The sequence below is a fragment of the Macrobrachium nipponense genome, chromosome 18 (assembly GCF_015104395.2).
Source record: "Macrobrachium nipponense isolate FS-2020 chromosome 18, ASM1510439v2, whole genome shotgun sequence".
Taxonomy (NCBI): domain Eukaryota; kingdom Metazoa; phylum Arthropoda; class Malacostraca; order Decapoda; family Palaemonidae; genus Macrobrachium; species Macrobrachium nipponense.
Window position 1 is genome coordinate 45306607 of NC_087211.1, and position 15643 is coordinate 45322249.

Genomic DNA, 15643 nt, shown 5'->3' on the forward strand with positions numbered 1-15643 from the left:
TGGCTGTATACCAGGGGAAGTGGGCCGTCCTTCTGTGGGTTGGTGTCGTAGACGGGGTCCTATCTCCTCTCAGAGCCACTCTTCAGCAGGTAGCGGGTTTCCTCGTTTTTCTTCGCCAAGAAAAGCTCCTCTCAGTCCCCACAGTCAAAGGATTTAGAGAAGCTCTGGCACTAGTCCTAAAGCTGAGGGGATTGGACATCTCGAATTCGTTCGAGATCTCCTTGCTACTGAGGAGCTTTGAAAGGTCTTGCCCACCCAGGGAACTCAGGCCCCCTGAGTGGGACGTGACTCTGTCCTTAGGAGTTTGACTCGAAGACCCTTCGTGCCACTCCGAGAGTCGTCAGACAGGGATCTGACCCTCAAGACCCTCTTCTTGCTGGCCCTGGCATCGGTGAAGAGAGTAGGGGAACTTCATGGTCTGTCCTGAAACATTCCAGGGGATGGGGATCTGTGACGCTCGATTTCGTCCCGAACTTCGTTGCGAAGACTCAGAAACCGTCGATCCCTGACGACAGGTTCGAGTCTTTCACAATCCCTTCTCTAATGGACTTCACAAACAATGATTCGAATGAGATGCTGCTTTGTCCTGTGAGGGCGCTACGATGCTATCTGAAGAGAACTAGACACCTCAGGCCTGAGTATCGACGCCTCTTCGTTAGCACCGGGGTGACCAAGAAAGAAGTATCCAAGAACACACTTTCTTTCTGGCTGCGTGAGGTGATCAGGAGGGCGTACGAGGCTGATGGTAGTGACGACATCCGTATGCTCCGTCCGAGAGCCCACGAAGTCAGGAGCATTGGTCCTTCCCTTGCGTTCCACAAGAACTTCTCCGTGGCGCAGGTCCTGAAGGCGGGGGTCTGGGCCAACCAGACCACCTTCACCTCCTTCTACCTTCGGGATATTGCCCACAGGTCCTTGGATACTTTTTCCTTGTTGGGACCCGTGGTGGCTGCTCAACACGTTTTGTAGCTACCCAGCCCTCGCCAGGCTGAAACAGGATCGAGTCCTGGTGTGACTGTAAGAATGGTTTGAGTGAATGAGAGTGTGACTGGCTCCTCTTTCTTCCCATCTTTTTTCTCCCCATCTACCTGTGGGCAGAGGGACACGGTCGTCACCCTGCTGGATAAGGACGAGATGCAGGTGAGCTACTCGACAGAGCCCCATCCTATCCATTTCACTAGGATAGGAGTGAATATCCACCACCCTTCCCCCAAACAATGGGGGGGAAGTGGAAGCCAACAAGAGACAAACCCATAACTTTATGTTGCCTCTTGCAAACAGGAACAAGTTTTCTTGCTTGCTGGTATTAAGAGATACGCTTGCCTCTCTCTTATTACTTGGTCCAGAGGTCTGACTATTGATTCTGCGGTGCACACCCCGATCAATCGGACAGAGGCTAGGATCCCTCCCTCGCTCTTACGACCAGGGAGGCAATCCAAGGCTGGGCGAACAGCAGTCTGTTCACAAAAGACTCAGATTCCTCCCACCAAGTGAGTCTTCCTATTGTAAAAGGACCGAGAGGTTGTATCCCGTGTCGGAACAAATGACAATTTGTCCAAAATTGTATTTTTCCAAACTATTCAAACCTGAGGTCCTTTTACATAGTCCCCACCCACCTCATGCCACCCCTCACTCTGCTTTTTTTGCATGGGCCTAAAGCAAAAAGTGATTCTTCGCCTCCCAGTCGCGCGGCGCGCGCACTGTCGGACAAGCAGTTAACTACCGAACTCCCTTGTTCGAAAGCTTATGACCATCCAGCTGCCGCTAATTAAAATCCTATAGTAAAAAGACCTCAGGTTTGTATAGTTAGGAAAAATGCAATTTTGGACAAATTGTCATATTAGAGGGACAGTCAAAGTGGTAGAGTGTCAAAGAAGATTGCAGTGGTTTGGTCATGTCAAGCGGAGAGAGGATGATCATGTGTGTAGAAGGGTCATAGACATGGAGATGGTTGGGAAGAGGAGGAGGGGAAGGCCAAGATTCCAATGGAAAGATAGCTTAGCAAATGACGTGGAAAAAGAGTTAAGAGCAGGACATGCAAGATAGAGATGGAGAGCTTACACAGGACAATGACCCCATATAGAGATGGGTAAAGGCTGAAGACAATGAAGTGGGTGGTTCTAGAACCTAACCCCTGCAATAGACAAAGGACGAATGTATAATCCTGGCTTATTTATGCTCTTTCTTTTTGCAGATATGTACAGTTTAAAAAAGTTCCGGGTGGAAATCGAAGTGAGTGCCAAATACTCAATGGTGTGGTATGTACTAAGAATGTAGCTGACAAATCAATGTTGGTACGTTTGTCAGATCCTCAACTAACCTACATGGTTTGCTTCACTGATAGATTACCAAAGAGGGAACGACAACAAGCTCCTTACTTTAGATAACTTGTTATTACAGGTACGTATTTGTTTGTCACAAATTGGTTACTTCCAAGATTGCTGTCTTCCTTAATTTAACATTTTTTATAAAGCTTATTGATTTAACATCGTAATAATTTACAGTATTTTTAAATTCTTTGTCTTTAATTCTACCATGTAATTTAAATGTATCTTGTGTATACTAAAAATCTTTTTATTAATTCAGATGGCCTCTCATTCAATGACATTGTAAGAGTAAAATGGTTGTCTGCTGCAGTGGCAGCTGGATGCTCTCCATCATTGTGGGTGGTTTAGTTCTAAAATAATAAATAAATTGAAACCCAAGTAACTGTTTTCTCTGATTATAGTAAGGATTATTGTTGTAGTGAAGCCATTATTTTTGTGAAACAGTTGTAAGTTCAGTCATTTAATATTTGAATACATTTTTCTATCCTTTTTGTTTTAGGAAGCAGATTATCTAAAAAACGTTGTGGCCAAGATAGTGTCATACAAACCAAACATCATTTTGGTGGAGAAGAGTATAGCTTTCCTAGCAAGGGAATACTTACAGGTAATTATGGACAGTAACTTGTCATTTATGTATAAGGCCTTTTCTCTGTGTTGTTGATGTTTTCTCTGGTAATTATCACCATCACCTCTGATGTTGAGATGGAGAAGGCCTCAGTGATGTGTGGCCACTCATGCCTTTCCAGTGCTTGAAATCTCTCTCATATCCAGCCTCCTTTACCATAGTTCTCATCCAAGTAGATCAGGGTTTTACATCTCTTCTGGTGCCCACAGGAGTCCATCTGATGCTATCGTGCACTATTCTCCTACAGGTTGTGTGAAGGACACATCCAAACCATCTACATCTCTCCTTCATCAGTATCTCATCTACATGTGGAACTTATGAATTTCATTTCATGTACTGCTTCTAAAACACTACTTTAATTCTAATACAGTATTCTTCTTACAGCGTTTTCTCAAACAAAATCTTTTAGTATAATTTTGTTTTCATACGAAGATTCACGTCCATATAGTGGTAGTACAGGTAGTACTACAGTTATGTATAATCTTTCTTTTGTATGCAGTTTCAGTCTATTTGATTTGTAAATCTTATTCAGCCTGCCAATTGTTTGATTGGCCATTTTTATTCTTTCCGTGAATTCCAACTTAAGCGAACCAGTAGTAGATAAAAACTTGTTAGGGCTGACCATAAGCCTTCTCAATCTTTAACTACTTCAGTGTTGTTGTTTCTCCTCCTCCATTTGCTGTTAGGTTGACTCTCCTCTCATTCCTCTGCTCTACCTTCTTATGCTGTCTATGTGGTTCAGGAGTAGGAAAAATTGCCAGTAAAATTGAAATATGTTCTTATATTTGTTAGACATTTGACTGTATATATTTTTGAGTGAAGATTGTAGTTCCCCTCCTGTAGTTGATCACCTTTTTATGTTTTTAGTTTCTTTCCTTTCTCCCCTGAGAGAGAAGGTGTCAAGCCTTCGTTTGTCTGTAGCCCACCCTCAGGATTGCCCTGCGTCAGTTGGTCATCTCCGCTGACGGAAACAAGGCATATCTTGGCCAAGGTCTGTGCCCTTCACCACCTCTCTAAACTATCTTCTGGCTTGGTTCAGCTCTTTCTCTGAAGGGTTTATTAGCTCTTCCTCCGAAGTGTTTATTAGATAGTTTAACATTTGCATTTACTGACTCTAGTTTTAACCTTTATTAGAGAAAGTGAACTTGTGGAGTTATCTAGATATCATAATAACCATTTTGTTTGCCCTGTATTGTCATTTTTGTTGTTTCTGATGTTAACCCTCCCCCTCTTACTCATATCCATCACCTTTTGACAACTGATCCAAGTGGTACTAGTGGCTCCTTCCTTCCCGCTGATTACTTATATAGGTTAAGCCAGCCCTGGAAGCCAGTACGTATTGGACATTTCCAGTACCAACAAATTCGTTCATTTTATTCATCCATGCGTTGGTGCCTTGAAAGGATGGCTTCATCCACTTGGTGTGAGTTCTCCTATATTTGGAAGACTGGTTAGGACAAGCCAGTTCATTTCAGATGATCTTGAGAGTGAATGAGTTTCTTGTGTCTAGCCTCGGCTTGGCAATTTGATCAATGTCAACAAATACTGTGCTTTTCCTGATCCAGTCAATTCTTTATCTGTGAATGAAGATAATCTCTCTCTTGTTGGAGTTCTTTCTGCCAGAGATGGGTTGACAATTTTCTACCTCTATTGAGAGAATTTCAATGGATCTGCCTCTAGTCCTCAAGAACCCAGATCTCACATTGTCCTCAGATGTCTGATAGGCAGATTGTGAAGCCATTCTGAGAAAGATTTAATGTCAGGGAGTTGGACTGTAGAATAGAGCAAGCTGCTTATTAAACAAACAAATTATGTTTTTGGCACATTTGAGGTTTTGGTGTATAGTAACTATAATTGCACTGTTTTTGTATTACACAGTATAAATAGGCAATTTCAATATTATGATGTAAGCAGATCATCTTCCTGGAGATGAAGATAACTTGACTGTCCCTCAATCAACCCTTGGGAAAATTGTACATGGTAGTGCATGGTGGGAACCTATAGGCACTAGAAGAATTGGAAGACCCATTCCTACTTGGATAAGAACTAGGGGAAAGGAACCTTCAGTTGAGTGGAGATTTGTGGAGGACAACACTCGGGGAAGACATGAGACCCTTTGCGTCATGCAGTGGAGGTGGTGGTGATTATGAACCAGACCTTAGAGTTATTAAAAATTGGAAGTTGATTCTGATAGTTAAAAATGGAAGTTGATCTTTAGAGTTAAAATAGAAGTTTGAACTGTAGTTAAAATAGAGGTTGAACCATGGAGTTAAATAGAAGTTGATTATTCTATTCTCTTTACAGGCACATGGAATCACTTTGGTAATGAATGTTAAGCCATCAGTAATGGAACGTGTTGCAAGATGTACACAAGCTGAATTGGTGTCTTCCATAGATGCCCAACTAAAGAAACCAGTTTTAGGCTTGTGTCACAGTTTTTATGTGAGATCATACCCTATTCCTGGTGGTAAGGACAAGAACAAAACACTTATGTTCTTTGATGGCTGTGCTACCCACCTTGGCTGTACTGTCATCCTTCGAGGTGCAACCAATTCTGAACTGAAGCGGGTCAAAAGAATCATGTATTTCATGATATATGCTAGTTATAAACTGGGAAGCTTGAGAGATCGTTTTTAATGATGGATGAATTTGCATTTATACCTCCACTTCCTTCAGAAAGTTTTGATCTTGAAGATCAAGTTTTGTCGATGCACATAGTCCTGAGGATAGGAATATTCCAAAGGAAATAAAGACATTGTGGACAACACAGTCGCTATCGAAGATGAGGAAGATGTGTCAGTAAGTTCAGCATCTGAGCAGCATTGTAAAGGAAAAGTAACCAGACAGGGTGGCTTAGTTAGAGACCCAACTAATTCTTCCATGGAATCTTCAGTATCTACACCTGGGCCGTTAGATAAAACAAAAGTGTCACAGACTATCAATGATTTTAGTGACCCCTTACATTCCTATCTCAACTCAGGTACATCACCTCAGGAAGCTCCCAAAGAATCATTAGCAGCCAAGCTTCAGCTTACAGAGTTACCATTTTCTAATACATTCCGAAAAGCTCTTGATGACACCATATTATCTTGTTCTCCTTACCTTAAGTATAGTGTCCCTTACCTTGAGTCTGATGCAAGCAGGAATTGCTTACTCCGCAGGTTTTTCCAGAAGGATTTGTATTTCTCAGTACAGCTAGAAAAGGATAAACTTATAAGACGGCCACGATTTTCAGAAATGGATGCAAAAGACAGTAGCAAAGATGAGAATCAGAATGTCAGAGTCAAACCTGCACACAAGTTCATGAATTTTAAGATAACTGAAGAAATGAAAAGCACCGACATCCAAAATCTGATAACAGATTTTCGAGCCAGAGGCGGTCAGATGGAACTGATATGCAAATGTAAGACTAAGAACCGCAGAGATTGTTCAATAGAAAGAAATGAACCCTCCCATCAGGTCATTATTGAGGGATTACCAACTGATGCAACTGGTTAGTTTTCATAATTTTATGTGGCAACATGCTTGTTAGAGTTTTGGAACAGTAAATTTTGTAGTTTGTTATTTTTGTCAAATTTTGTAGTTTGTTATTTTTGTCAAATTTTCCTCTGGAGGATTGTGGACTTAAGTTTATTCATGACTTTCTTTTCCAGGTGTTATGACAAATGGAACAAATAAAAATGCCATATATGATCACTGGAATGTGCCAGGTGGGCTAATGCTTACCTCTGAAGGAGTGGATGCACTTCATCCTTTTAATCATCAACGATTGTCAGTTCTCTTCTCAAGCTTCACAGATGTGACTGACCCTCCCCCAGATTTTTGTGTTAATCCATGGTGAGTAGTGATTTTGAATATTTAATTGTATTTCTTAAAAGAAGTTATGCTGGATTGAATTGAATTATTTAATCTTGTATTTATTAAAAGAAGTTAGTTATGACTCCTTTAAGAATATTGCTTTAGGAGAATGTAACCTCTATGCTAATACTGAAGTCCTTGAATTTGTGAAATGTGGTTTTATGAGAATAGAAATCTTTTTATGGTATGAAGTGAATGTTTATGATAGCCAAATTTATGGTTAGTGGTTGACCAGGTATGTCACACTGTGGAAGAAAACTAGTTAGTCGTGCACTCTTAAAATCTCTGAATGTATCATGACCAATTAGATCACTCTTCATGTTGTCTGATTATTTAGATGTGAGAAAAAATGGGTTTATCTGAAAAATTTAATTTGGTCAAGGTGTATTCTTTCATGTCAGTGGAGCAGTGGCATGGCCAAAACAGAATCTTTAGTAGGTAGAACTTTTCTGCCCATGAAAAATTGAGAAATCTTCTGAAAGATGAATGCACAGGTCCATGGGAGGTAAGGAAGTCCCCTTGCTGGTTGGAACAGGGAATTTTATAAGATGTCAAATCAGAAAGAATATTGCTGGAGGTATGAGTTCAGCAGACATTCCTAGTGCTATTTTAAATTACTATATGTATTGTTATTCCCCAAAACAATCATAAATGTTCAGGAGCAACAAAGTTGCCAAAAAAAAGTGATTGTACTTAGAATAAAATGTTCTGAGGTCGTAATTTTGAAAAGGAAATTTCTGTACCTTAACCGTAATTACAAATTATGGGACTCGCTATTAAAGACTACTATTTTAAATTGATGTTATTTTTGTATTTTGCTGTGGATTAGCTTATGTATTTTGGTAATGTTTTCATTTTTCTTTATGGAATGGTCACTCCAATCTTGATTTGGCATGAGAGAGTAGAATTGGTGTCATAGTAGAGTGGTTACACAACTAATGAAGAAATACCTGTGGAGTGGCAAAAAATTTTTATGTGCAAGAAACAACTTTGTTGTTCATTCTTATACCAACTGCCAATTTACATTGCCATGATTTTTTTTATTGATTTTATTGATATTTAACAGGGTGCTTACTATGGACTTTTATGGAAGAAATGATATTCCCCTGGGTGCCTTCCTTGAGCGCTACTGCTTTAGCCAGACTTATATGTGTCCGTCCACAGAGTGCTCAAAAGGATTGGTTAATCACATTCGCAAGTTTGTACATGATATTGGGTGCGTCGATGTGTTATTGAGATGTCTGGACACTGTTCTGGATGACTCAAACACAGGTACCATTCTCATGTGGAGCTGGTGCAAGAACTGTCGACAGGTGAGCATATGTGTACTAGATTGATTGGATAGTAATTTTAACCATTTTCACAGGTGAATAGTTTTCTTGATGTAAGTTGGGTTTGATGCATGAAGATAAATAATTTGGAAATTTTTTCCCATGGGAATGCAAACCTTTCTTTTCCCGTCCTTTCTTTCTTTCAGTCCTACAGTTGAAAACCCCTATGGGCATAGTCAGCTGGCTGTAAACCCAAGAGGGTTCAAAAGAGAAATCAGCCTGCAGAGAAAGGCAGGCAAGCAATAGGAAAAGGTGGTAAATAAATAGAGGGGATAGGAAATAAAACCAATAATACACTTAAATTCAGAAGTCAACAGACAACAGGAGTGAATTTGCTCCTTGCTTAAACATTTTGAAGTCAGAAGATTCCACAACTGTACCAGGCAAACTATTTCCCAATGTCTTGTAGCCAAAATAAAACTTGCCTGTAATGTAGGAACATTTTACAGTGCGAACGGAAACAGTTTTTGAAATATGGTAAAAAGGAGGTTAAATGGAGGATGGTGGGTGAGTGGTTGGAACCCCCACCCACTCACCTTACTCAGGTTCTTTCTTTGGTTGCTATTGAGTATGGACATTTTGTTTCATTTTGCTGATGGCCTGTTGAAACTTCCTTCTTGATTTATTGTATGTGTGGTGGATTGTTTGTTGTTTTGGTTTTTATGAGTGTATCTCGGAAAGCTGAGTGACAAAGGTGTAAAGGAAAGGGTGAGTGTGTAATAATCAGTTTATGTCCTTTATGTTAGTGGATTGTGATTAACATCCAGGAGTGATTCAACAACAAAGGCTCCAGAAAGCTTCACTTCTTTTGACAAGCCAGGGGTGTGTGCTGGGCTCTCTCCGGAGACCCCGATACAAGTGTGTGTCCTGCTAAATCCTACTATACTGTGTTGGCTGTTTTATTGCTTCATTAGAGTATCTGCAGATATGGTCTTCTCTTGGTATTCTGGGAAGGCCATCCTTTGTGGCATTCCTTGACTACTAAGTTATGGCTAAGGTCTCTTTTATGGATCCTTTGTTTCTGCTGCTGATGTTGCTTTTCTTGTTCCAACTGAGCCTCTTGTAGGTGAATGGTCTGTTCTTTGGATGAGTCCCATGTTGTCCATTGACACATCATAGGAAGTTCTGTGTGCCCAAGAATGCTGAGACAGATCCTCTACTGGTAGACTTGTTAGTCTTATGACTGATATACTACCTCTCCCTGGAGAGACAGATAAGGTATGTCCTTCTCATTTTCAGTCAGAAGCCATGGGGCCAATCGCCATGGAATCCTCCCATTCAGCATCATGACTTGATCTTTGGTTGAATCCAGTTTCTAACTTTGCTCATATAAGTGTCTGATCCAGAGATGATAAGGCAAAATTCCAGAGGTTGTTGGTGTCTGGAGAAATGTGTCAACATTCTTCTCAGAGTTCCATGCTTTAGGCAAACTTTCTGCTGAGTGTAACATTGTGTCTTCACTCATTTCTCAAGTTCCAACTGAGAATAATCTCTCACCATGGAAAAGACCACCTTATTCTTTCTGAAAAGTAAGGTAGGGGTATCAATGGAGAAAAGGCATACCAACAACAAGGACACTTGATCTACTTTGTGGTCTCCATCAAATCTTCTGGGGCTTCAAAAGGAATTGCTACAGATAAGACGTAATGCTTAAAAGCTGGGGAAAAAATTCATTGTATAGCGCCCCAGGTCTGGTAAACTTTGAGGTTGACTAAATTAAGAAAAGACACATCAGTGGAAAAAGGAAGATATGCAAATACACCTGGTGTAAGAACAAAAAATTCTAAAAAAATTTTCCCTACCTTCTATAAGTTGAAAATGACTATAATATTGTATGCATTCTCATATTACTATTGTATTTTAAAATACAAAAGAGCGATCGTGCGCCATTTGCAATTTTGGTTTATACAGCATGTTTAACTGTTCTAGACTAAATATCTATAATTTCCAAATCAGTTGATTAAGGCACAATACCGAAGGAATTTTTACTTTTTGTTTTACTCGGTAAAAGAAACATTTGTTACTTGAACTATTATTTTTATTTTAGGATACGTAGTGAAGTGAAAGTTTATTAAAGTAAAAAAAATGCATAAAATTAATAAACTAAAATCCTCCAAAGTCGCTCTCCGTGTCCGTATCATCAAATACTGCTCTGAAATCTTCGCCATCAACGCAGTCATATTCGTCATCTTCCAGATCTTTGATCATTCATCTTCATATGGAAGGTATAGTGTTGTCACCGTGGCGAGCTCTCTGGCGTGGCTTTTAAAGATCTGCCTTATGCTAATTTTACAAAAACAACTGCCCGTGTTTGACAGACCTTTGAATGTCCTTGAGACAAACCCTGAGGCTATAATTATAAGATTATAAGGGGTTTTCATTCCCAGGTACTTTAATCTCCTTCCTATTCGGCCCTGCTCTCTCTCTCTCTCTCTCTCTCTCTCTCTCTCTCTCTCTCTCTCTCTCTCTCTCTCTCTCTCTCTCTCTCTCTCTCTCTCTCTCTCTCCTCAGCTGTCCGAGCGAAAGCTTTTTTTATGGGACAACATAGGCCCACATTTCGCATTTTCCCTACCTAATTATTTTGTATACGATTGCCCTTTCTCGGCTGTGAAGTTGATGTCTATCCATGGCTGTGAGATAACCAGGAATAACTTACAAGTTATTCCTGGTTATCTCACAGCCATGTGGAGTGTCAAAGTCACTCCACACTTCAGTCAGGCCAAAACTTTGCCATATCGCATTCAAGCAATATTCAGTCATTGTTTCCTATCTATTATTTTGTCAGAGAGAGAGAGAGAGAGAGAGAGAGAGAGAGAGAGAGAGAGAGAGAGAGAGAGAGAGAGAGAGAGAGAGAATCTGTTTGTATACGATTGTTTATTTTCTCACTCGTCAAACTTACTCTGTTATGCTTATTTCATATTCCTTGCTCACCAATTTATTCTATACCTACGATATTAAGAAATCAAAATATGTGTAGAAGGGAGAACTGCCTCCAGACTGTACAGTCAGTATGGATTTAAATGCACGTGGAACTGGTTGAAATATTCGCAACAGCACCAAAATGAGATGCCATGGTGATAGAAAATCTGACTCCGTTTCTTGTTATTGCATAAAAAAACTTTATCAATCGTGAACCTACGTAATTTATTTAGAATTCTGCATAACGGAAAAGATAATATTTGATATCTGTATTGGGAGAAATGGTTTTATCTCTGTTGTTGTTATAAATTTGGCGCCGATATGCGATCAAACACGTGAGAGGACCAAAACAGCCAGCCAGAGAGCTCAGCTCATTTTGTAAATATGTACGTACTATTGTTTGGCGTGCTAGGCTTACCCGATTCATTTGGGTGTGTGCTGCAGCTGCTGCTACTGCTACTCAAATAATCGCATTTTTTATACTAATCCCAAGAGTTGACCATGGAAAATCCCAAGATTAACCAAAAATCCCAAGTCCTAAATATTTACTCTGTCTGTCTATCAGGAAAAGATACTGATAAATTGAATTTACGGTATCTTTTCTGAGAGAGAGAGAGAGAGAGAGAGAGAGAGAGAGAGAGAGAGAGAGAGAGAGAGAGAGAGAGAGAGAGAGAGAGAGTATATTGCAGTGTGTTCATGCTTGTTAAAAATGTGCAGTACAGGTAATTCATATCTGGAAGAAAAAAAAATGTGAATTTTGTTGATGTCAGTCGCATGTACTAAATTTACAAAGAGCAGGGAACAAATCTTGACTTATTCGAGAGATAGAGAGATGAACCAAGGCCATCTAGGATGAACTCTCTCTCTCCCCTCTCAACTATACTGTAGTGTTAACTTGAGTCTCTGAAACCAATAGGTATTAGCACACGCGCAAATGTATGTGTGTGCGCGTGTGTGTGTATGGGCATGCACTGTTTAAAAAATGTTGTACCTATAGGTAATAAAATACCTACATCTTGGAAGATAAAACAAACAAACAAATTTTGTTATTGTTAGTTGCCGGGGATATAAAGGGTGTGACCAGCAGACAGGAAGATTAACATTTTTCCAGAGATTAAAGAGCTGAATTTTGTTTTGAAGCTATGTCAACCGCGTTAGTAAATAGGTATCATCTTCTAAAGAAATTTGTTTTCTTTTCTTTTTGCGGAAGAATCTTCAAACCATTTTGCATTCAAGTAATGAGAAGGAATCATTCTATTCTTCATGTAATCACTAAAATACTTACACTAATAAAAACTAAAACTACGTATTGTATGCAAAACACACACATCATCGTTAGATTCGCATGTGTAAACGTTCATTCTAAGAAATTCTCAGAGTAGTATAACCAACACCTGATTGGTTGGTTAGTAGCCATGGAGATCTGTTATCCAATGACTACCCTCTGCTTCTGTTCTATTTATAGACATATGCCGTGGACGGCACTAGGTTTGAACGCTACCATGTTCGTGATTTTCTGACTGCTGACGGCAAAAACTTACTCAATAATTTTCTTTATATAATTATTTCTTCGTGAAAACAATAATATAATATGATCATTTTAACTTTAATAGTATAGTGTATGAAAATACCAGTGTGTCGTAGCGATGCGTCATCAATATAGTGGTATGAAAATACCACATGGTGTTGTAGCGATACGTAATCATAAAGTACAAATCCTTTTCCCAGACAATCCTCACAATTTTACGACTCTTCAAATTCAAGATCGATATGGTGAAATATATTATATAGTCATACTTATTGTTAAAATTCACAAGTTGAACTGCAAAACATTATTATATTTTGATTGTTAGTACATATATTTTTTGCGTTTTACGGATGTTTGTTTGAAAATAATAGCTATTAGTGAACATATGGTATTAATTGTCCCACTATTTTATTATAGGTGATCTTAATTATCTCACATTCATTTAATAGTATTATATTAATATTTATTTAAATAAACTGTAATTAATAAATAACAATAATGAAAAACATAAAGGGAAAAAATGTTTTTGCTGCAGTAGTGATGTTTGTTTGATTATGCATCTGACCTCACATTTCCGAAATCTGAAAAATTCCAAAAACTGAAACATCGGAATGTGTGTGTACTGCACATTTTTTAAAACACGCACACATCTACACATTTACTGATACCCGTTGGTTAAAGACTGAAATTACAGTATTTATTCCAGAGAGAGAGAGAGAGAGAGAGAGAGAGAGAGAGAGAGAGAGAGAGAGAGAGAGAGAGAGAGAGAGAGAGAGAGAGAGAGAGAGAGAGGACTCCAAGGAGGCGTGTTATTTTTACAATTATTTTATTATCTTGGGATTCTTTTTTAATCTCGAGATTTTCTATTCAATTCTCGAGATTAGTAAGAAAATTACCGTAATTTGAGAAGCAGCAGCACACATCTGAATGACTCGGCCATTAGCAGCTAAACCACCAACCTTATGAACTGACGCTCTCGGAAAAGGAACTCATATGATACACGACATACATGACAAAACCACTGTTTATTGGTGAAAATTTGGGGGTCGCATGATATGCGAGATCGCACGTTACTCGAGTATATACGGTACATAAATTTACCGAGATCAAAGATGCAATAATATTTTAGGATTATACATGGTTTTCATAATATTTCTTAGCACTTTTCTTTGCAAAATTACAATTAAAACTGATGTACTATCAAAAAAATAACTAAAACCAACAGCAACCCCTGGGTATATTTATGAGCAAATATAAAAGACATCATGTGAGAGAGAGAGAGGCAGTACATACACCCTTGAAGTAAAGATCACAACTAGCTCATAAGCTCCTGCATCTTGATTTTACCCAGTCTAAAAGTTGCCATTAGTGAATTTATGGGCTATAGAAGTAATGGCACCTCTTTCCCGCCTGATTTCCACAATCTGTTATTACTCCTCGTGAGTATATCTGTCCATTAAGTGTTAATAGGGGTACCATATTATCTGTGACATCTGTGAGAGGGATCTTCCCTTTGGTGAAACTGCAACAGGCATACCAAGATTGTTCTTCTCAAGATTGGGTGAGGAGCCTTCCCAGCCCATTCAGCAGCCCTCCTTCATATCCGACTAAAAGAAGAGGCAAGGGGGAGAAGGGAAAAGAGACCTGTCATGCCGTTAGGTAATGTGGCTGAAACAGGAGGCAGATCTATGGGTAGCCTGTCTTTCAGGATGGTTACAGGCTACTTTTTCAAGGACTGCCATTCTCTCATTTTTCATTTCCGGATTCATTTCCGTAGCCTGCCCTCCAGGATGTTTCAAAAGCTGTGGTGCTATAGCAGAAGTGAAGGTTGATTTTTAGAAAGAATACACTAGAACTCTTAGGCAACTGCCCTCCAGTCTTTTGCAGTTCTCTCCCCCGATGGAGAAATTAACTGCTGGCTATAGACCAAATATATATATATATCTTTCCTTTGAACAAGTTCATGTCAGAGACTCGGTTCAAGTTGGAAGCAACTCGTTCTGTGTTGTATTCCATCAGTAAGGGCAACTTCATGCTGTTGGTGGATCTGAAAAATGCATACTTCCAAGCACCTATCCATCAGTCCTCCAACATAGCTCTGTTCCAGTTAAAAGCTCTGTGCTTGGAATGGTGACAACCTGGTGTTCATCCAAATGTTAACCCCTGTGTCAAGCTTGGGCCCATTCATAAGGGCTATGCTTGCTGTGTTGCCTGGACAATTTACTAGTTTTGGCATCCTCAGAGCACATTTGCTCCAGAACAAAGACTGCATCCTCACATTTGTTCATGATCTGGTGATCAAAATAAACAGTGAGAAGTTGAAGCTGACTTCCAAGTAGCAGGCAAATTACCTGGGCGTGCAATTGGATACGGCAGCGGTAAGTCTTGTCAGGATCTGTCAGACTTGTGGTTAGTTTTTGAAGATGTCATCTTGTTTCAGAATGAATTGTCTCATGTTTATTCATCAGTCTGTAATTGGTTTTATAGTTTGTCACTGATGAGAGAAAATAAAATGTTTTCTATGGTGAAATTAATTATGAAGTAGTGGTAAGAAAAGTTCACTGCTCCGATAATTTTTTCATTGAATTACAAAATTATGTTAATGCTGATAAATTTAGTTTTGTACATGAACTTCCCTGACAGATATATACTTAGCTATAGTCTCCGACGTTCCCGACAGAATTTCAAATCTCGCGGCACACGCGACAGGTAGGTCAGGTGGTCTACCTTACCCGCCGCTGGGTGGCGGATGTACGAACCACTCCCGTTTGCTTGTCAGATTTTTCTCTGTCGCGGGAACGATAACAACTGTTGTCGGTTCCTCTCGATAGTTTTTATTTTTTCGATTCTCGCTTGCCTGGAGTTAATTTGGACTTCTTTTGGTGACGTATTCGCTTTGTTTGGCTTGGCATACGCTGATTGTGGACCGTTTGATTTGATTTGGATTTTCTTTAACGATGTCTGACCTAGATTCAGTAGTTAAAACTCGTTTTATTTAGGGTTTTGCGTGAATGAAGGATGTAAGGTGAGGTTGCCGAAAGCTTCGGTAGACCCT

At 39.5% G+C, this 15643-nt stretch overlaps 2 protein-coding genes across 6 annotated transcripts in view; one reads left to right on the top strand and one right to left on the bottom strand.

The window, feature by feature from the left end:
• The window catches only part of LOC135197012 (1-phosphatidylinositol 3-phosphate 5-kinase-like), a 385140-nt gene that overhangs the window by 80177 nt on the left and 289320 nt on the right, over positions 1-15643 (bottom strand). The gene's annotated exons all lie outside the window — the stretch shown is intronic.
• Positions 10227-15643, top strand: part of LOC135197331 (uncharacterized) — a 44629-nt gene continuing 39212 nt past the window's right edge. Inside the window, exon 1 of the mRNA XM_064224473.1 lies at positions 10227-10366. Coding sequence (XP_064080543.1) covers positions 10227-10366 — 140 coding nt within the window. The remainder of the gene's footprint in view (positions 10367-15643) is intronic.